The sequence below is a fragment of the Pistacia vera genome, unplaced genomic scaffold (genome assembly GCF_008641045.1).
Source record: "Pistacia vera cultivar Batoury unplaced genomic scaffold, PisVer_v2 Contig861, whole genome shotgun sequence".
Taxonomy (NCBI): domain Eukaryota; kingdom Viridiplantae; phylum Streptophyta; class Magnoliopsida; order Sapindales; family Anacardiaceae; genus Pistacia; species Pistacia vera.
In genome coordinates, this window is record NW_022196736.1 from 295,602 (window position 1) to 317,153 (window position 21,552).

The window sequence follows — 21,552 nt, forward strand, 5'->3', positions numbered from 1 at the left end:
GGACTTTCATGTGGGTGTTTTTGTTTCGTAGATTATTAATTTAGATGGAAGTAGAACTAGAAATGGAAGATTTTATGGCTGTGATTGGCTCTAGATTGATCTCTGCTTTCACAGGGCTGAGAGTTTTTCTTCTATTTAAGGTGATATATTATAAGTGAAAAGATTGCAGGCGTATATTTTCATGTTTCAAATGTTAGCTTTTCAAGGCATTTGACAAGTTAAAAACTCACAATCAAAATTATTCCTGAAAACTAAGTTGAATTCATTGATTGCACTGTATGGTTAAAAAATGTATTAAATTCATAGTGATTCTTTAGAGAATGACAACCGAAAAGTAGTCAAAGCAAGGTTAGTGTAAATTCGTATGGACCGGGGATTAGTCGAAGTGCAATCAAGTTGGCTCAGACACCCCAGTCACCCAAAGAAAAAAAAAAAAAAAAATGTTTCTTCTCCATTCTATGTTAAGATTGTAATTAATGTTTCAGGAAATTCAGGGTTGTCCTTTTTATGCCTTTGCTTTTGTTCTTGCACCTAAAATATAAATTTGCTTTTGCAATGACACATGTAGATGGTGCCCTTAACTTACCAGGTGGGAACTTTTGTTGATCAAATACAATTTTGTGCTTCACTTCAAATGCTCCTTTCTTTTAGCTCCAATGCTTTTATATCTGTGGAACTATTCGTTTATATAGAGTATAGACATAAGACATGCACTTGATTTGTAATAGACGCATTGCGTTCTCTTTAGATCCTATAAATGAAGTTTCATACTTGAGTTGCTAGATTTTTTTTTTTTTTTTTTTTTTTTTTGCCATTTTAACCAGAGTTTCTTAATATAATTGAATTATATATGTAAAGGTCAGGACAAGTGTACTTTGCCATGCATGATATTGTTGCAATAATCCTGATTAAAGAGTAGCACCCACTGCCACCGGCCCCCATTCCTCAGCAGAGGGTGGCACAGGCTGTGAAACTCTATTGAAGACTGGCAACAGGTAGAACTTGAGTTACCTATCATGATGAAAATGGCGAAATGAGATATTTTGGATTAACTTATTCAGTATTTTGCAACACATACATTCTGTGAATGTTACCGCAGTTCTTCATTTCAGGCTTTGAATTCCAACTTCTTAAGTTCTTTATTGTGGTCTGTAGTTGATGTTTCCTTTCCTGTCATCCTTTTGCTTAAAGTGATGGTGGTCATTTATTAAGCTTATTCACAGAAGTTATGACTTGATTTTCTTCTTCCTTTTCCTCTCCGTTATCGGTATCTTCACTGGTCCCTTCAACGAAATATGTAGTGCAAGGTATGCATGCAGACATTTATGTGTACCGCAACAGAGGTGAAGTGCCGGGAACATGCTGAAGCAAAGCACCCAAAGTTTGATCTTTACACATGTTTTCCACATCTTAAAAAGTGACAATGGAACCCAAACACAAGGGCATTCATATTCAGATTAGTGGTAGAATGTATTTATTATTCTTCAAGCTACTCTTGTCGATATCTTAAAAAGTGACAATGGAACTCAAAAGCAAGGACATTCAGATTCAAATTAGTGTCGAAATGTATCAGTATTCTTCAAGATACTCTATTTTTAGTTGTGATGTTAATGTTTGGTGGATTCTTCAGATCTATTTGATTCTTCCTCCGTCTCTTGCTTGGATTAAGGTTTAGATATCCTTCCATGTGGGAAGTTTACCAGAAAGTTTTTAAACAAAGGAAAAAGTTTTACGTTTTTGAATAATATTTTACTATAAACTAATGTAATGCAATTATAAAATGAATCAAACTGCCATGGTGCAAAAATAAACAAAGAAGTAGAAATAAAAAAAAAAAAAAATTCATTTACAATGATATAAATTTACGGCTGCCATTGCCAGATATATGTAGAGGATGTGTACTGGTTTTATCATTTTGTCCACTTAACCAATCAAATGGGTAGAAATAACCATTGGTGGTCTGGTCAATTAGGAGTCATTGGTGTGTCTGACTTTTATTTACTTCGATTTGAGAGGTTGTTAGAGTTTTTATCCGATCGATAAATTTAGTGTCTTAGGAGATGAGTTGAGGTGTGCATAAATTGAGTTGGACGTCTCCGATCATTATACAAAAAAAAAAAATTATGAGTTGAAGTTTTATATAGATTGAAGTTTTAGTTATAAGCAATGATTTTACTTGTCCTAAAGTTTTTTTTCTGGTTATTAATTTATAATTACTTATTTATTTGTATGTAAAAGAATAACTTTATTGATATTTAAAATTGATATAATTGTTTATGGATTGTTATTTGTAGAACGATTATGATAGCTTCTCACCCAAATCAAGTGAAACAATTATTTTTCTATTTTTTAAAATTAAATTAAAAGGGCAGTATTAATTTTGTTATTAAAAATAAATTTAAATAATATAAATTAAAATATAAAAAAATAATGATGTGTTAAATCAAGTTAACATCCTTATTATAACAGTAACAGTCACCATCTCACGTACCCCGTTATACACGAACCGCGTTTTCAAGTAAACAGAGTTGAAGACAGAAGACTTGAAGTTGAAGAAGAGAGTTGAGTCAACAGAGGTGGGTGGTGACCGGAAATACAGGTTGCCGGTTACGTTCAAACAAGTAGGGGCCCACAGGAGCCGCATCACGCGGCAGACAACTCTCCACAGCCAATCACTGTCTGACTTTCATTTCCAGTTCACTTTAATATTAAGTTTTAAGTCTTCAACTTTCTCTTCACTTTCTTCCACACCATTACTTCATTGACTTGACTTCTCTCTTTCCCCTAACCCCTTTCTTTTCTTTTTAACCCATCTTCCTCTCTCTTTCTCCTCCTCTCTTTTTTATTCTTATTACTCCTTTGCTTTCTTGTCCTTTCTCTCTCTCTTTCTCTAATGGCTCCTGTTTCTCTTATTTTCTCTTCCTTTTTTGCCTTCTTTCTCCTTGTTTCCCCTGGTCTCTCCACAAACTCCGAAGGTATTCTCACTGCCCTTTTGCTCTAGGTTTTTATATTTTCTCCTGCTTGCTGATCTCTCTTTTGGTAACAAAACCCATGTCCAACTTCCAAATTGAAAAGAAAATTCGAATTATTTTCTTTTTAACTTTACTCTTAAGTTCATTTTGGTTAAGTAAATTTGTTATTTTTCTAAATTTTCCTTGGTTGAGCTGGAGATGTGAAGGGCTGGGTTTGAAATTCTTTGTTTGTTTGTTTGTTTGTTTTTTTTTAATTGTGGGTTATTTTGTTTGTTTTCAGGAAATGCTTTGCATGCTTTGAGAAGCAGGTTTAAGGACCCTACAAATGTGTTGCAGAGCTGGGACCCAACACTGGTTAATCCCTGCACCTGGTTTCATGTTACCTGCGATGCCAACAATCATGTGATTCGCTTGTAAGAATCAGATTCTTTCTTCGTTTTTTTTTTTTTTTTTTTTTTGGTTTGGGGTGCGGGGGTTGTTTGTTTCTTTATCAGTTTTTCGTTAGATAGATATATATATATTTTTTTTTTGGGGGTTTCTTTCATTCAGTTATTCTTGTTGATTAACTATTTTGTTTTTCTTTTTAATTTCAGGGACTTGGGAAACTCTAACATTTCTGGGACTTTGGGGCCTGAGCTTGGCCAGTTCCAGCATCTGCAATATTTGTATGTCTCTTTCCATTTCATTTATTTTATTCAGAATATCGAACCTTTTCATGAATAACGTTGTGTTATTTGCTGGAAAACTAAGTAGAACAACAAGAAAACCGGACTTTATCAGTTGCCTTTCAGTTTCTTGTTTCTTTTCATATTTTTTGTAGTGATTGTGTGGGGAACTCTTTATTGGGTACAGGGAGCTTTACAGGAATGACATTGGGGGAAAAATTCCGAAGGAGTTGGGTAATCTGAAGAACCTTGTTAGCATGGACTTGTATGGCAACAGATTTGAAGGAGAAATACCAAAGTCTCTTGCCAAATTGAAGTCACTTAGATTTCTGTAAGCATCTCGGTGTTGACAATTGATTGACCTAAAACTTTGAACCTTCAGAATTTACAGCTAGTTTGAAATTCTTATTTTGATATGGTTGAATCAATGTTACAGGCGGCTAAACAACAACAAGCTAATAGGATCTATTCCAAGGGAACTCACCACTCTGTCAGACCTTAAAGTCTTGTAAGTTTAGTGGAAAAAAAAATGTCGAATCATGACTTTCTTCGCGGCTTGGATGATTTTTTTATTTGATTCTTTTTCAATGTTGCAGTGATGTTTCCAACAACAATCTATGTGGAACAATCCCTGTTGATGGCCCTTTTGGAAGCTTTCCAATGGAAAGGTACTAGACTACTATTGCAATCACTATTAGCCATACAATTATATGTACTACGGCATAAACTTTTCCTAAAGTAGTGGAGACAAATAGTGATTACTACTAATTTACATGTTATTTGCATCCCTACCGTGGCCCCGCAAATAAATGATTGCCTGAGAGAAACTCAAAATGCCTTTTTATATGATTGAGGTTTTGAAGGGATTTATGTGAATGTTAGGTTTATTCGATTTCCGATTAATCAGTGAGAATCTTATAATGTGTAAAATGTATGTAAGTCCTGATTGTTTCCCACGAAAATTAATCGGCCTTTTTTTACTGCCAACGGGGAATGTATACTTTATGCGTATTTATTTATCATGTAAAGGTGCATCAACTGGTGTTTTGCTATGATTCTCAAGTAGCTAAATTACTGTTGATGCATTTATATTTATCATTACGTGTGTTGTTGTAATGGGTATTCTAATTATTTGTTTTGTGGTTTTCTTCAGTTTCGAGAACAATAGGCTCAATGGACCTGAGCTGCAAGGACTGGTGCCTTACGACTTCGGATGCTGAAGAAAAGTTGGATTTAATGGAACTTCTGTTGAAGACTCTAATAGCTGAGTCTTTATATATACTGAAGTAGCAGAATCAAATGCCTAGTTGTATCATGTATTTGGCAATGTCGCACTTTCTATGTGTGAAGTAACTAAAGCAAGTAAAATAAGATTAAAGCAAAAATTTGAAGAGTGAAAACCTCAGTTTTACCGTCGCGTCTCTGGTGCAATTTGTGTCTCAAGTCTCAACGGCATATGAAAGTGCAGTTGTTGGCGCACCAAATGTCTATGAATTTTGCTCTGTTATGTCTTTACAAAATACGCTACCAGTTAAATTGCCTGTTCTTCATCCTTTAAATGAGTCAGGCCCAGAACCGTCCTTTTCTTTTTCAGGGTGAGTAAAAATTCATTAGAAAAAGGAAAAAAAATTACGAAGGCCATATAAAAATCGGCCAACATACCATAGGACGCTCCCTAGTTAGACACAAAAGAATCAAGGGTCACCAAGACTCCTAGTCAATTGTTAAACATAGCAACTAATTACAAAATACGACACCCCGTACAAGCATCCCATGCCCTAAGAACCGACCAATCAGTAACTATGACACCAAATTCACTTCAATTGTTTATATAATGAGTATGTAACGACGCCAGCTTGTCACCTAGTGTTGGTGTCTAACCGACCTGAGCTATTGTGCTATCATATTTTAGCCCCCTAATCTAAGTGTAGTACCCTTGGGGTGCTAGGTTTAGACTGAGCTGACCTTCATTGAGTCAACTTGTTGGTGTAGAGCAGAGAACTTAAACGAATTGAGTTATTGTCAAGTGGAAGTTGGTTTTTTGGGTTGACCCTACATTGAGTAGAGTGGGAGTCCATTAGAGGAGGAGGTTATTTGTTCTGCATGTTGGCTTGCCATTAGGTCGTGTGGGAAGGAAACTTCACTGGTCAGAGGTCGAATATGCTTGCTATCACGTCGATTAGTGTAATAGTTGCATTCTACTCAAATATTCATAAAACATGTACATAATAAAATATATATAAGATAGCATAAAAAGGTTGGGCTCAAATTTTTCTTTTATTAAATATATACATTCTTTATACAAAAAGTTGTATCATGTACAAAAGTATCAAAACAAGGTGGACAGTGTAGTTATTTCCCTTCGCCCGCCGATGTCCATCCGATTGTATCTGACTGTATCCTCACCTAGATCCTGCAAAAACATAGAAAACAATTGGGTGAGCACAACTAATGCTCAGTAAGTAAATCATCTACTCATTTATCCCCATAACTCCCTCTCTCTAATTGTTTCCTTACAATTCTCGTTTACTCTCTCTCTTATACTTCATGTATTTTCTCCTTCTCATAACTCTTTTCTATTAACTCTTTTTAGTAGTCACGGCCTCATCTTACCGGAGGTACGGCCGGGACTCGCTCCCGCTCTACATGACTTCTCCTCATTCTAGCCGATCGGACTTGNCGACCTGAGCTATTGTGCTATCATATTTTATCCCCCCAATCTAAGTGTAGTACCCTTGGGGTGCTAGGTTTAGACTGAGCTGACCTTCATTGAGTCAACTTGTTGGCGTAGAGCAGAGAACTTAAACTAATTGAGTTATTGTCAAGTGGAAGTCGGTTTTTTGGGTCAACACTACATTGAGTAAAGTGGGAGTCCATTAGAGGAGGAGGTTATTTGTTCTGCATGTTAGCTTGCCATTAGGTCGTGTGGGAAGGAAACTTTACAGGTTAGAGGTCGAATATGCTTGCTATCACGTCGATTAGATTGAGGCTAATTCCAGTCGAGTCGAGTATGTCGAGATGTCGCTTGGATTTCGATGATGGAACTCTATTTGCCAAGTGGAATGAGGAGGTAGATTCCCATTAGGGGAGTATTAGAGAGGGAATCGAAGTCATTGTGATAAACTTGAGTGAGAACGTCGGGGCAAGTATCAGAGGGGTTGTAGAGGAGGTCGAGTCGACTGGAAGAATGGAGACTAAGTTGACTGGATGAATGGAGGTCAAGTCGACTGGATGAGTGGTGGCCGAGTAGACTAGATGAGCGGGGCTAAGCTGACTAGAAGGGTGTAGACAAACTAGACTATATGAGCAAAGATAGAGCCAATTGGATGATTGGAATCCGAGTTGACTGGATGAATTGTGGCTAAGCTGACTATATAAGCGAAGCTAAGCTGACTAGATGAGTGGAGTTGAGTTAAATAGAAGAGTGGAGACGGAACCGACTAGATGAGTAGAGGCAGAGCTGATTAGATGAATGAAAGCCAAGCCGATTGGAAGAGTGGAGCCTAGCTAAGTCGAGTCAAAGAAGTTGGGCTGTGGGTTGGACTGTGAAGATTCACCAACCTACTTTGTACCCTTTGAGGAAGGAGAACCTTCGGTGGACTTCTGAAGCATGATCCGAGCTAAGTGGCGGAGGGTCAAACCGAGTCGAGTTGAGTGAAGGAAAGTGTTTCAATACGTGAGACAAGTGTGAGAGGTGAGTTGGCTTAGCCTTAGGTAGGCTCTTCTTCATTAGAGTGGGTACTCTAGGGATGTGTTGCATCGTGGCTTCTATGCCCTCTACTTACTTAGCCAATGCTCGCTCAAGGCGGTGCCAGTGGACAACAAGTCGATGTTAAGGGTCATTTGCAAGCTTGGGGTGCCACTAGACGCATTGTGTTGAGCCGAGCCGAGTGGATGTAACGACTGGCTATATGCTGATGGATTAAGAGGCTGAAGGTTGTTGAGGTCTAGAATTGTTGGAATGGTGTCAACTAGACGAGTAAGTCTGTGGTATGAGGAAAGTCGGTTGCCAAGGGTTGAGTTTCCATGGCTATATTAGAGGGGTTAGTTATGGCTGGAGTTGAGTTGTTGTTTATGGTTGATTGGAGGTGGGATGGTTGAGGATCTGGTGTCAAAAGGTTTTGCATCGGGTTGATCAAGACATGAAACCTTTTACGGGGTTGGCCGGGTGTGAATTTGGGGTCATAGAACTAGTTGACTATCTCTTGGAGAGTGTGGTTCTCGGCCTGGATGGTGGTGTTCTCGACTTCCAACGCTTGAACTTTGTTAGCATTCTGTTGCATCAGAGTAGTGAGTTGAGCAAGTTACGCCTTGACGTCGAGCGAGGGAGTCTCAATGGTTCTAGTCATGATGGGAGTTTTCGTGAAGCAGGTCATTTGACAGACGAATGATTGTCAAAGGCCCCATGGTTGGCGCCAAACTATAGACGGTAAAAATCTATAGTTAAAGAACAGACGAATCCTATGAGGTTGAGGCTATTAACGATCTGTTGGATTTGTACACACAAAGAAGTAAGTGCGAAGCTCACTGGGAATATTGGTGTGGTGTTTGTCGTAGGCACTTTGACGCTTAAGTCAGCGAGATTGAAAAAGGTAATTTAGTGAAGGCTAAAGGGAGGAAAGATTATAGGAGTTTCGTCGGAGACTAGAAGTATGACAAAGGTGACAGTGATTCTTGGGAGCAAGAATGTTAGGAACAAGTAAGTGGTATTGAGATTGAATCCATAATGAGAGGTCAAGCCTTTGTTTATATAATGAGCCTAGGAGTTTCAATCCTAGTAGAACTTTGAGTTCATAATGGCGGAGTTTGAGTAAATAGGAAATTTTTTATTTACTTGCCTTTGTAGGAATTGGAGTCTTAATTCATGTAAGATTTGAAATCTTAGATGAATTATGATGTAGATGAAATAGGGTATACACGAATTAGGATATGAATGAAACTCTGGGTTCTTTGGAGCGGCCGTGGGCCGATGGGCTTAAGCCCAAGTGGGCTTAGTTGTCGAATCGCCCATTTTGTTAAGTAACTCGATTTGTGGAATGGGCTGAATTGTAGAGTGGATTCGACTATGGGCCCAATCGGGGTTGGGTCGTGACACTGGGTCATGTACTGCTTATTTCGTGTTTGAGCCTAACAAGGCTTGTTACGATTTTTTGCTCACACAAGACCTATCTCGGTTGCTAATAGAGGTAGTCATTAGAGCTTTTGCTAGGTCGATAGTACTAAAATCTTGAGAGATTAGTTGAAGTGAGCATAAACTGACCTGAACACCTCGGTCATAAAAAAAAGTGTATTACGTATATTTGTTTTATTGTTTGTTGAATCAAACGGATTAAGCCAAACGTAAACAAATTTAATATTAATAGTGACAGGTCTCCTAAGTTAGTTAATAAGATGATATGAGATCATGTGATTGACTTCAACTCATACTAGATGTGGAAGGGTTTTATTTTGGATTTGTAAAAAAATAATAATTCATTTATAGAGATTTCCCAAGTCTAATATATTTCACAATTTTAAAAAAATAAAGAAAAATTTCTCAAGAAAAGGGGCAATGGTGAAAAAGCAAAAGGTTGAAGGACTTCAAATAAAAAGGGGCATCGCAGCAAAATCAAGTCTGAATGAGAAGTCTAAATGCGACGTGTAAAGTTTGTGATACGTGGCGCGTAATGGATGGCAGATGAAGACCCGTGTACAGAGGGATATGGCGAACCAGAAGTCCTGGAGTTTGGCTGGCACTTTTAAGTTTTCAAACATTTGGCGAAGCCTACTCGCTGCCTCAAGGATTAATTTACACTCGCTGTACCAGGCAGTCACGTCTTTTCCAAAAGACATATAAGTTCTGTATCCTATAAATTTAAACAAATATTTTTCATATGAATTCTTAGTCATAAATTAGTAAAATTACCTAAATTACATTTATTTCTATAGTTATTATGATAGATTTTTTTAAATGATCATTTAATTTTAATAATTTTTTTTCTAAAATATTACGAATTATTAAAACTTCTTGTATGTTATAAAATTTAAAATCTCCGCATGAAAATAATTTTTTTTGCATTATTTAAAATATTTTTAACCCTAGTTAACTAGTTAAGTTGACTTAATAACATTTTGGAAACATTATATATTAATATGAACACACAATTAGAAGACAGAAAATAAAATTTTAATTTCTTATAAATAATACAACAATCATTAAATCAAAATTTTATTTTATATATTATAAAAAAAAAAAAAAAAAAACATCGGCCTACTAAACGGAGAACCAAGGCCAAGCAAAGAAAAACAAAGGCATGGGTTTAGCGGGTCAAAAAGCGAGTATGCGAATTCACACTCGCGAAAACTGCTCTCAAAGCCCACCAATCAACGGAATATAAACGCAAGTCACAAACCACGTCTGAATTTGTAACAACCACCACCCGTCTCTTTCATTTTCTTCATAAAACTAAAAAAAACCCTCCAAACCCTCCGTTCAATCCAAAATGGGAGCAGCTCTCAAGAGAAACTCTACTATTTCCCAGCTTTTACAGTCGGACAACAAGAAATTCACCGACTTTTTTACAGACCCAGTTGCCAGAATCCACCAATACACGCTTAAAAACCAAGCGCAGTTCAGAGATTACAACAAGTTCCCTCATTTTTGGAGGAAATCCGTGAGGGAATACAATGAGGTCTCTCCTTCTGTGTTTTCTTCCGCCTTTTCTCCGTTTAGTTCTGGAACGGCGTCGTTGTCCTCCAAGGCGGGGTTCGTGAGGTGGTACTTGGGGATGGTGAAGTCACGGCCTGTGCTTACTAAGAGTATCACCTGCGCGCTTATTTATACCGCGGCTGATTTGTCGTCTCAGGTAATTAAAACGTTTATTGTGTGAACGAGTTTTAAAATGATTACCCAGTTGTGGGTTTTTCTTCGCTTCTGTGATTTGATTGTGGTATGAAAATTTAATTTGTGTTTCGGTTCTGTTTGGTTGATGAGAAAATTAAGATAAAAGGATAGAAATTGGACTGTTTTTAGCATTTTTGCTTTGACCTTGGAAAACTCAAAGTTTATTTTGTTTTGCTCTTTAACTCGTCAAACCCTACCATCTTTGAACTTTTCAATAGGTAGGGGTTAGTTTAGTGTTCATATTAATATGAAATAAAATGCTGGCTCAATTCAATTCAACTCAATAGGTAGGGGTTAGTTTATTTTTGTTGGGTATGTTTTTGGTATTGTTTGATTTCTTGTGGAGGATTGAGTTGGTCTTTTATGGCTAACAAAATTTGACGTTAGAATGTGCAAATTCAAATTGATGGGTAGATACTGATATGCTATAATGGAGATTGTTTATGAAATTTCTATAATGCCCTAGTTTCAAACTAGGGATAAAATGCAAGCAAAGTTTGAACATGATTGACCTATTCATCTTGTTTGATCATTGGTTTGTATACCATGTGTGAGCTTGAACTAGCAATTGGAAATATTAAGGGTGATTGTAATTCCCTTTGTTAGCTTTAACTCATAAACACGAGCTTAAACCTGTGGGAGATAAATGTATTTCAAGGGTGAGAATAATGGTGCAAGCAGCCTTCCAACTGGCGGAGCTGGGAGTATGATCCATGAGGGGCAAGATCTAGCAAATTATAAAACTTAATCAACAAAAATACTAATAATAAAAACTTATCACGTAATATATCTTAAGTTTTCATTTAATCTGATCAACTATTTTTTCCCCCCAAGATGTTGCTCAAAATATAGAAGGGATAAATAGAAAAACCATAGAAATATTCGGGGTGCGATATATCTTGATTATTGCGACTCTAATTGGCCTGTAGAAGAAGTAAAATGTAGTCCTTCAAGGAAACATTGATGGAGTCGGTTAAAAGGCACTAAGGAATCAGCCATCCAACACTAGCTTAAAGAAAAGTTTCAAAAGTTCAGGACGGTCAACCCTCCTGGACCTATGCTGGCTCTGTCCATGCCCTAAGTTCAGTGTGAGTTTTAAACATGCTGGCACTTTAATTAGCCTTGAACTAATTAGTTTACTGTGGTTAATTGTATTATGGTTTACTGTAGTGATGTAGCATCTCGGGATAGAGATGCTTTTAGAATGTTAGAGAGTCTGTCATGTCATCTCTACACTATTTTAACTTTGAACCTTTGGTGCATATATTATAGCAAACAATGAGGGATGCGTAACTTTGAAATAATAGAGTAGGTGCATCATTAAAACCTGTGCAAGGACTTGAATTCTGTGGAGGCCATTTGATGACACATTTGGAAAGTTGAAAGGCTATAGTTATGCAACTATAGGATGTGAGAGAACTAGTGGTTAGAGTGTCAGATTCAATCAATGTCTGCAGAATTTTTAAATCTCAAGAAGAAAAAAAAAAAAAAAAAACATTAATGAATGGCTGCTACAAATTATGGTTGTTACTGTTAAGATTTTCAGTTACCCCTTGTCCCTCATGAGGTGATTGAATTTATTGAATAAAACAGATTGAGAGACCTGACTCTTCTTTATGAATTATGTTTGTAATTTGTTCCCCTCTCCATGGTAGAAAGTGAGATGATAGGCTATTGAAAAGGGATTGGCAGCAATTTTCTGGATTGTATTTGGATGCTGATTTTTGTTTATCCATGTGCTTTGTGGCTTCCCTTTCTGCATCTAGACTATTAAATTGTTTGGCTGTTCTTATTGTGGTGATTTCTTTTCATTACCATTGCTAATCTGTAAATCTTTGTATTTGAATTTACATGTTATTGCTTGTATTCTTTCCTCTTCTTTTCAACACAACTAGTTTTTCTACTTATGGTGCTTTCTGCTTACAATTATTGTAAAGATCTACAAACAGTGTTATTTGACATTATAAATAGAATTATCCTAATAGATATATGTATATGATTATGGATAGCCCTTTTATACTATATTGTTCTTGTGTGCATACTTACAAAAAATTCCTTTTGTAAAATATTTCTTCACATTAATTTGGAGTCATTTTACTTCTAAATTGTGAATGGTACTTACTGTCAAATCTTCTTCAGACTCTTTCATCTTCAAACCCTTTCGATTTGGTGAGGACATTACGTATGGCTGGATATGGGATGATAGTTTTAGGACCCTCATTACATTTTTGGTTCAACTTCGTGTCGAAAGTCTTTCCTAAGCGAGATCTAATAACCACACTGAAGAAAATTGCCATGGGACAGTTACTTTATGGACCTTTTATGACAGTCGTTTTCTTATCCGTGAATGCAGGTCTGCAAGGTACACAGGATTTTTAATTTGTTAAAATTTCACAAGATGACTATTGCTTTGCATGGATGCTTGCTGCTTCTGATATATACTTGAGCTGATGCATATCGTGCAATTTATTTCTAATAAATTTGCCTTTCAATAAGTATTATTGCTTTTTCGGAATCTTTATGTGCAAATTTATTCTTAGCATTTCATGATTCTTATGTTCCTACCTTATTATTGAGCATGCAGTTTTTGAATTTGAAGCATATTGTAAGTAAGTCATATGGTATGGGGCTGGGATCAATTAATCCTTCAGGATTAAGATTACATTCAACATGCCAAACTTGATTTAGGGAATATCTCATATTAGATCTAATTATTCAAAATGTGTTAATCTATTAGTTAAAAAATTGTTGGTGATGTCACAAATCACTACCATCACATGGTACAATGCTTAAAACCAACCATGTTGTTCAACTGTGTCACACCAGCTGTGCAGTTTTTACATCATAAGCTGTACAAACTACGAAGTGCCCCATTGGTTTTTCAATGTGTGTATGCATGTATGTGGATGACAAAGAAACCATAAACTATGAGTAGAATAACTGCCAATCTACACTACCATTAAACCAGACTAGTTACTAAAATGATCATTACTGGCATTTGTTTGTCTGACACTATTATGTAAAATCATGAACTGAACCAGTATACTTTACTATGTCAATATAAATGCGTCAAACTTCCAGTCTATAGTTCATCATGTTTTGATGCTGGAAATTCGGTCTAGTTGAATAAAAATATTATAATCTATCTTTTCAAATACTTCAAGTAAGCATTGAATTTGAACCAAGTTAATTGAGTCTTAATTAGTAGTATAAATGCAAACACTGTGTCTAACAAAACAAAAGCTCTGTTCAGGTTTGTTCGAGAAAGTGAAAATTGTAAACCAGCCAGCCACTGGTCACATTGAGTTTTTGATTCAGAATATTGGGTTAAACATTTTGTAGTTGATAGTGGATATGCTGTTTGAAGGCAAATATCTGTTTCATACAAGTTTCTGTATCTTCTTTTAACTTGTGTGTTTCAATGATATGCCTAAATACTCTTCAATTAAGAAAATATACTTATAACATTTTTTGTGAAGAGAACCAAGCCACCAAGGTATGTTCTATAGAATACATATACGCTGCATTTCTAAGTAGTTGTTATGACTAATGATTGTTCAGGTGAGAATGGGGAAGAGATTGTTGCTCGATTAAAACGAGACTTGCTTCCTACCATGATAAATGGCGTCATGTACTGGCCCTTATGTGATTTTATCACATTCAGATTCATCCCTGTTCATTTACAGGTATGTGATGAGGTTTTTGATTTTATAGCATTTTGTTATTCCCTTGGGCCAAGGGCTTAGCTGGGACTACTCTGCCCATCATCAAGCTCTTTGCTGTCCTTCATGGTATGAAACCGATTTTCTCACTTGTGAGTTTGTTGGTGGTGTTGTATTTTGACAGCCCTTGGTGAGCAATTCATTTTCATATCTATGGACTATCTATATTACATACATGGCAAGCCTCGACAAAGCTGGCTCAGCTCCTAGCTGATTGAAATAGCCTCAAGATCAAGATTTACTTGGAATAGCTGGTGGTTGCATGCAGTCTTATATGCATAATCTTTTTCACCGTCATCACGGGTTGGCATTTGGCAATTGTAATATCTGCATCAGAAGCTAGGTTAAAGCAGAAATTTATGAGCTCAATCCATTTCTGATATAGATCATGCTGCAACCATTTTTTCCAATTTATTAATTAATTTTTTTAAGAACAACATTTACTTTGAAATAATGCAAATGGACAAATATCAAAAGGTTGTAAAGTAGTTGGGTAATAGTGTTTTAGAAATTTAATCTGAAAGTTACTCAAGTATTGTTCTACTTTTCTTCACCAAAGACATTCCAGGGTTCTATAATAGACATCATTTTCATGTTAAAATTGTTCCCAGTTATCTTTTTTATCATAATTTTCCTCTGGCAGTTATTGATTAGGGTTAAACTTAGCTGATAGTAGACTACAACAGGAGAAAAGAGTTCAAAAATTCAATATTCATATTCTGAGTTTCTGAGTATGGTGGAATTTGGAAACAGTTGGGAGTTGAGATGAAGATCAATCTTGAACTAACTTGAAATGTTCGTTAATCTAACAAGAAATGTGTATCTAATAAAATTCCGACCGAAATCTGTAATATACTAACCCAGCCTTCACCGGTGGACTTTTACCTCATCTCAGGCATGTGTTTGACATACCACTGCAACTTTGCTGCTAGTCTTAAATGGAGGATCAAGGTCATGACTTTCCTAATTCATTGATGTATTTGTTTTAAGTTTCAGCAACGTGAATGAATTCCCAGTTTTTGACTCAAGTTTTACATGGAAAACCTGATGGCTTAATCATCATGATCAATTCTTTGAAGTCCCTGAAACAAGTCCAAACCTTCCCACTCCTGTGCATTAAATGATTGATAAAAAAAAGTAAAGTGAATGAGGTAATCTGTTTTTATTTATCCTGCAAGTGAAAAGTAAAGTAAAAACTCACCTGTGAAAGAATGCAAGCATATTGGAGCTTCAATCGGAATTGCATTCTAGTACTAAGGATCACTGGAGAGAGACCTCAATCTAAGAAATGCCTTCTGAAGAACTTTAAATTAAACTTAGTTCCAGTGACTTCTCTGGCAAAACATTGGATAATAATGTGAAGACTGCAACCACAAACCAAACAAGAAGTGCTTTCATTCACAAACTGATCTCGACTGTTAGAATGGTAATAAGATCAACAGACAATAGTGAGGAGTGTCACAGTTTGAACGCGAAGGAAAATTTTATTAATTTCCTTGACGAGAAAAATATGAGATAAAGGCATCATTATAGAGTTTCAACCATCTCTACTCATCCAACATAGATGCAAAATTAATACGGTAAATCAAGTTGCCAGCTGAAAGAATAGTTATTCAAAGATTTGAACTTAACTGACATTGACATATGACCTAAACGTAGCTTTTAAAATCTAATTATTCACTACAAAACTGTCTTAACGTGGATTTGTAACCATAAGAACAAGGGAAAGACTGTTTCCTTTCATTTATAATTCGTTACAACATCTTTAACTGAGTTAGGCAGCTCTGATAAAAAAGCAAAAGTAAAATAGTTGTAACAACTTACCTTCATAAGGGAAAGTGAATCCATAATCCAGATCTAGTTCTAAATTTAGTAAGAACAACTGAAAAATGCTTTCTTTCATTCTAATATTGGTACATGAGAGGGGAAAAGCAGAATTCGATTGTTATTGAAGAATGGATTGAAAACCTAAACAGAGTTTTCTATTACTATCTAAAAAACATATATCGTATAGACATGTTCCCCTTCTCAACAGACATCAATGCTGACATTCAAATGATATTTCGTCAACCTGATCCAAACTTCTGACAGCTTTTGCAACTTATTTCTGGGTCAATGCTTGTTAAAACTCCATAGTTGATAGAGAACAACATTCACGTAAAGGTAAAATAATTGATTCAAAAACTGAATCATCAATTCCTATCGAAATAATCTTATCAATTTCTAAACTGTATTTAGAAGACGTTTCCTTCATTCTTCGGAAGCATGGAAGCAAATCCTCTCACGTTGGATTGCCCAATCTTCTCCCAGTACTTTGGGATCCAACTCCATTGCAGTTCGGAAGTCCAACATAGATGCAAACTTGGATCTAGTAGGCCTTTGCATGTACCTCATACCATTGAAACTGGGTATGAGCCAACCAATTTGTGGTTCCAGGTGTTCCTTTTGATACCCTGGCCTAGCCAAACCGATGCAGGGCCCAATCAACCTCTTCAGATACACATCCAACCCATTATTTAACAGGTTAACACAGTCCACCGAGACACTAATTCCCTCCATCACCAGCTTTTGTTCCAAACGACTTCTTAATGATCTCGTATCAGGTAGCTCAGCACTGTTCAGACATGTCATTGGATGGTAGTCATTACATATAGATATATTAGAAATAGATTTACGAGCTCCACCAAAATTCATACAAATTCCAAGAGGAGCAGTAACCGGACTTCTACTTTGAACACTTGGGCTCCCAGCTGCCTGCTCAACCTCTTCTCCATCTTCAACAGAAATAACTTCAACAGGAGGCCTACTACCCAGCGAAAGCAATTCAGTTGCACTTTGCTGCTCTTGTGCCTTGGAAACTGATTCCTCACCAACAACAATACTTTGAGGCTTTCCAAGAGGCCCCAATGGACTAGGATGGTCCCTAAATTTTCGATCACGATTAACCATAGACCTACCCTTCCGAGGAGATGGGGGAAATGCATCCCGATAAAGAGACTGAAGACTACTTCTCTGGCTTCCACTTACAGTTTTAACATTAAGGCTGCTTCCTACTTTCTTGATACATGTGGGTGGCCAAACTTTTGCTACACACACATTCCTGACAATCGATTTAATGAACTTATTATGAAGAGGGATATTTTGCCTACCAATAATCGTAATGCAAAATTTGTCAAACTCAGACTTGCTAATCTTAAAACTAAAAAATCTGCTAAGCTGATCAAAGTAGCTCTCGCCTTTTTGCTGCCCTATCTTCTTCAAAATCAGAGCTTTTATGTCTAAAGTGTCAATTCGAGAAAAGTTTAGACTTCCCATTATTTTGTACAAAATAATTTCCTCAAATTTAACTAAACCAAATCCACATAAAATCTTGAACTTTCAAGCAAAAAGCCAGAAGATACGACACACTCTTTTCAACCCAAAACTTGAACTCCTAATCCCGAATTGATAATACAATCTGCAGAACAAACACAACTCCATCAATACAAAAGACCAATACGTAGAAAGACCTAAAAAAATCCCAGAACAAGTTCTGCTCAAGCACAGCTCAGAGCATTTGAAAAACACACATAAACCACAAGACATCAAAATTTCTTAGTAAATTAAGAGAAAAGTACCACAAACAAGAGTAAACAAAATTGACAAATTTAAGCAGCGATTTCCAAAATCAATTGAACCCCATTTGACATTTCGATGGGAATAAAAAACCCAAAAAGCTAATTGAAAAATGAAAAAAAAAAGATTAAGTGAGAAATCGTACCAAGATAGGTCGAAGCTGAGGTAGAATCTGGCTAATTTTTTTAGAATTTTTTAAATTTAATAACTTTTTGGGTGATCGATTCTTTGTCTGTTGTTTCTGAAGTAATTTATGTTTAACAGAGACAGACCAAACAGAGCTATTTTCGAGAAAATTTATTTTCTTCTCATTTACAACAGTTAAAAAAACCCAGCTTTAGATTTCACACATTCAACTAAGACAAATTTCCAAAAGTCATTTACAAAATAATGGATAATAAACATCGAAATATGAAACTCCAAACTCTTTATCTACAACTTCTTTAAGTATTAAAATCATAATACAACAAATAATTATTAATAAAAAAGAGAAAAATAAATACCCACTAAGCATTCAACTCAAATACATCAAAACCAAAGAAAGTAATCAAATTTAGTGGTGGATCAAGTGTACCTGAGTGACAGATGAACTGGGTTTAGGAGATTTGAAGCTACTTCACGCCATTTTTTCACTCTTCAGCTTCATAGCTCACTTGTGTACTGGGTTATCACTGCCAGCAATAAATATCTTTCAATTATTAGCGGCCGAACGACATCCTCCCACCCGAACTTTGCCCGACCCAATTTACTACAAATTTGAAAGAGAAAACTTAGCTGTCGGCCATCCCAAGTTTTCCATTTAACAAAATGGCCATGAAAATCTTTTTGATATTTTTTTTGGGTTAAAAAATATGACGTGGCATACATAAGTGTAATTAAAGCAGTAAAAAGGATTAAGGTGGAAAGATTTAAACATTTGTGGGTTAGAGTATAATAAAGAGAAGTTGATTTAAAATTTGAAAGGCAAAACACATTTCTCTCAGCTTCTCTTTCTCACAATAGGATTCAAACACCTTTCTCTCTCTCGTTTTTTCTTCCAATTTTCTACAATTTCTCAATTTCTTTGCTCTTTGCATTTTTTTCATTCCTTGCTATTCCTGATTAAGTTATAATAGCTGAGATCCTTAAAGAAACAGAAAAAAACCCATCTACTCCCCAAATTGTAGGCACCATTAGGTCTACCAAAAATGGAGAGAAGAAGTTGTGGTGGAGTAACTTCCGATGACTGAAGTTGCTCCACCAGGAGAGGAGACGGCGTCGACGGAAGACATTCTATTGGCGGAACAAGGGAGGGCAAGAGTTGAAATTGAAACTGAAGAGAAGGATGCCAGCGCAAATTCCAAGCATCGGACATGATCGCTTAAGCGATCTAAAATCGCTTAAACGACCAAGAGTAAAAGCAAATGATCGCTTAAATGATCATGCATCTGGGCAGAATTTGATTCTGCCTGGACATGATCGCTTAAGCGATTATAAATCGCTTAAAGCGACCAACGTTAAAAGCAAAGGATCGCTTAAGCGATCATGCGTCTGGGCACTTATTTATTGTCTTGTTCATGATCGCCTAAGCGATCGTAGATCGCTTAAGCGACCAACAGTAAAAGCTAAGAATCGCTTAAGCGATACTTAAGCGATCCTGCATTTGGGCACTTATTTATTGTCTTGTTCATGATCGCTTAAATGATCATAGATCGCTTAAGCGACCAATAGTAAAAGCGAAGAATCGCTTAAGCAATACACTTAATCGCTTAAGCGATTGTGCATCTAGGCAGAAGTTTATTATGCCTTGGACATGATCATTGTAATCGCTTAAGCGACCAAGATTAAAAGCAAAGGATCGCTTAAGCGATAGAATCTGGGCACTTATTGATTCTGTCTTGTTCGTGATCGCTTAAGCGATCTATGATTACTTAAGCGACCAAGTGTAAAAGCATAGAATCGCCTAAGTGATAACATAAATACAACCAGATCTCTTAAGCGACTAAGTCTAAATACACAGGATCGCTTAAGCGATAAATGAAATCTTTTAAGCGATCCAGTGTATTTGGATTATTTTTANAACAGAAAAAAACTCATTTACTCCCCAAATTGTAGGCACCACTGGGTTTACCAAAAATGGAGAAGAAGAAGTTGTAGTGGAGTAACTTCCGATGACTGAAGTTGCTCCACGAGGAGAGGAGACAACATCGACGGTAGACATTCTATTGGCAGAACAAGGGAGGGCAAGAGTTGAAATTGAAACTGAAGAGGAGGATGCCGACGCAAATTCCAAGCGTCGGACATGATCGCTTAAGCAATCTAAAATCGCTTAAGCAACCAAGAGTAAAAGCAAAGGATCGCTTAAGCGATCTGGTATAAGCGATTTTAGATCGCTCAAGCGATCTTACTTTTGGACAGAAGTTGATTCTGCTTCAGACATGATCACTTAAGCGATTATAAATCGTTTAAAGCAACCAACGTTAAAAGCAAAGGATCACTTAAGCGATCATGCGTCTGGGCACTTATTTATTGTCTTGTTCATGATCGCTTAAGTGATCTACAATCGCTTAAGCTACCAATAGTAAAAGCAAAGAATCGCTTAAGCGATACACTTAATCGCTTAAGCAATTGTGCATCTGGGCAGAAGTTTATTCTGCCTTGGACATGATTGCTTAAGCGATTTGTGATCGCTTAAGTGATTTGTAATCGCTTAAGCGACCAAGGTTAAAAGCAAAGGATCGCTTAAGTGATAGAATAAATCGCTTAAGCGATCGTGCATCTGGGCACTTATTGATTATGTCTTGTTCATGATCGCTTAAGCGACCAAGTGTAAAAGCATAGAATCGCTTAAACGATAACATAAATACAACCAGATCTCTTAAGCGACTAAGTCTAAATACACAAGATTGCTTAAGCGATCTAAAATCGTTTAAGCGACCAAGAGTAAAAGCAAAGGATTGCTTGAGCGATCTAAAATCGCTTAAGCGCAAAGAGTAAAAGCAAAGGATCGCTTAAGCGATCTGGTATATGACAGAAGATCGCTTAAGCAATCTGGTATAAGCGATTTTAGATCGCTTAAGCGATCGTGCATTTGGGCAAAAGTTGATTCTGCTTCGGACATGATCGCTTAAGCGATTATAAATCGCTTAAAGCAACCAACGTTAAAAGCAAAGGATCGCTTAAGCAATCATGCGTCTGGGCACTTATTTATTGTCTTGTTCACAATCGCTTAAGTGATCTACGATCGCTTAAGCGACCAATAGTAAAAGTGAAGAATCGCTTAAGCAATACACTTAATTGCTTAAGCAATTGTGCATCTAGGCAGAAGTTTATTCTGCCTCGAACATGATCGCTTAAGCAATTTGTGATTGCTTAAGTGACCAATGTTAAAAGCAAAGGATCGCTTAAGCGATAGAATAAACCGCTTAAGCAATCTTGCGTCTGGGCACTTATTGATTCTGTCTTGTTCGTGATAGATCGCTTAAGCGACCAAGTGTAAAAGCATAAAATCACTTAAGCGATAACATAAATACAACCAGATCTCTTAAGCAACTAGTCTAAATACACAGGATCGCTTAAGCAAGAAATGAAATCTCTTAAGCGATCCAGTGTATTTAGATTATTTTTATTCTATTTCACTAGATTGGTTAAGATTGGTTAAGCGATTAACGCTATCTTAGACATATAAGGTGTACGATTCATTCAGTAGACCATGA

The 21,552-nt window shown here is 36.5% G+C and overlaps 3 protein-coding genes across 4 annotated transcripts; 2 read left to right on the forward strand and 1 right to left on the reverse strand.

Moving 5' to 3' along the window:
* Positions 1 to 2,828: 2,828 nt before the first annotated feature.
* LOC116118879 (leucine-rich repeat protein 2-like) lies at positions 2,829 to 5,048 on the forward strand. Its single transcript, XM_031404834.1, has 7 exons — positions 2,829 to 2,975; positions 3,253 to 3,385; positions 3,566 to 3,637; positions 3,825 to 3,968; positions 4,074 to 4,145; positions 4,234 to 4,305; positions 4,791 to 5,048. The coding sequence occupies exons 1-7, from the start codon at positions 2,894 to 2,896 to the stop codon at positions 4,855 to 4,857; spliced, it is 642 nt and encodes a 213-aa protein (XP_031260694.1). The 5' UTR covers positions 2,829 to 2,893; the 3' UTR covers positions 4,858 to 5,048.
* A 4,984-nt stretch (positions 5,049 to 10,032) lies between these two features.
* Positions 10,033 to 14,843, forward strand: LOC116118883 (protein SYM1-like). 2 transcript variants are annotated; one of them, XM_031404840.1, is made up of 4 exons: positions 10,033 to 10,482; positions 12,660 to 12,873; positions 14,082 to 14,206; positions 14,367 to 14,843. In XM_031404840.1, exons 1-4 carry the CDS (start codon positions 10,120 to 10,122, stop codon positions 14,454 to 14,456), a joined length of 792 nt encoding a protein of 263 aa, XP_031260700.1. In that variant the 5' UTR covers positions 10,033 to 10,119; the 3' UTR covers positions 14,457 to 14,843. The 2 variants fall into 2 exon arrangements, with proteins under 2 accessions (XP_031260700.1, XP_031260699.1); XM_031404839.1 differs by having other exon boundaries at positions 10,034 to 10,482; positions 12,660 to 12,882.
* Positions 14,844 to 15,803: 960 nt separating this feature from the next.
* On the reverse strand, positions 15,804 to 18,156 carry LOC116118880. Its single transcript, XM_031404835.1, has 2 exons — positions 18,003 to 18,156; positions 15,804 to 17,699 (listed from the first exon to the last, which is right to left on the reverse strand). The coding sequence occupies exon 2, from the start codon at positions 17,555 to 17,557 to the stop codon at positions 16,493 to 16,495; it is 1,065 nt and encodes a 354-aa protein (XP_031260695.1). The 5' UTR covers positions 17,558 to 17,699; positions 18,003 to 18,156; the 3' UTR covers positions 15,804 to 16,492.
* Positions 18,157 to 21,552: the final 3,396 nt, after the last annotated feature.

Excerpts from the sequence above, each read along its gene's own strand:
- LOC116118883 (XM_031404839.1), top strand. The coding sequence starts at position 10,120 with ATGGGAGCAGCTCTCAAGAGAAACTCTACTATTTCCCAGCTTTTACAG. Across the intron at positions 12,883-14,081 it reads CGTGAATGCAGGTCTGCAAG|GTGAGAATGGGGAAGAGATT; the intron begins GTACACAGGATT and ends ATGATTGTTCAG. Across the intron at positions 14,207-14,366 it reads TCATCCCTGTTCATTTACAG|CCCTTGGTGAGCAATTCATT; the intron begins GTATGTGATGAG and ends GTATTTTGACAG.
- LOC116118879 (XM_031404834.1), top strand. The coding sequence starts at position 2,894 with ATGGCTCCTGTTTCTCTTATTTTCTCTTCCTTTTTTGCCTTCTTTCTC. Across the intron at positions 3,969-4,073 it reads TTGAAGTCACTTAGATTTCT|GCGGCTAAACAACAACAAGC; the intron begins GTAAGCATCTCG and ends TCAATGTTACAG. Across the intron at positions 4,306-4,790 it reads GGAAGCTTTCCAATGGAAAG|TTTCGAGAACAATAGGCTCA; the intron begins GTACTAGACTAC and ends GGTTTTCTTCAG.
- LOC116118880 (XM_031404835.1), bottom strand. The coding sequence starts at position 17,557 with ATGGGAAGTCTAAACTTTTCTCGAATTGACACTTTAGACATAAAAGCT.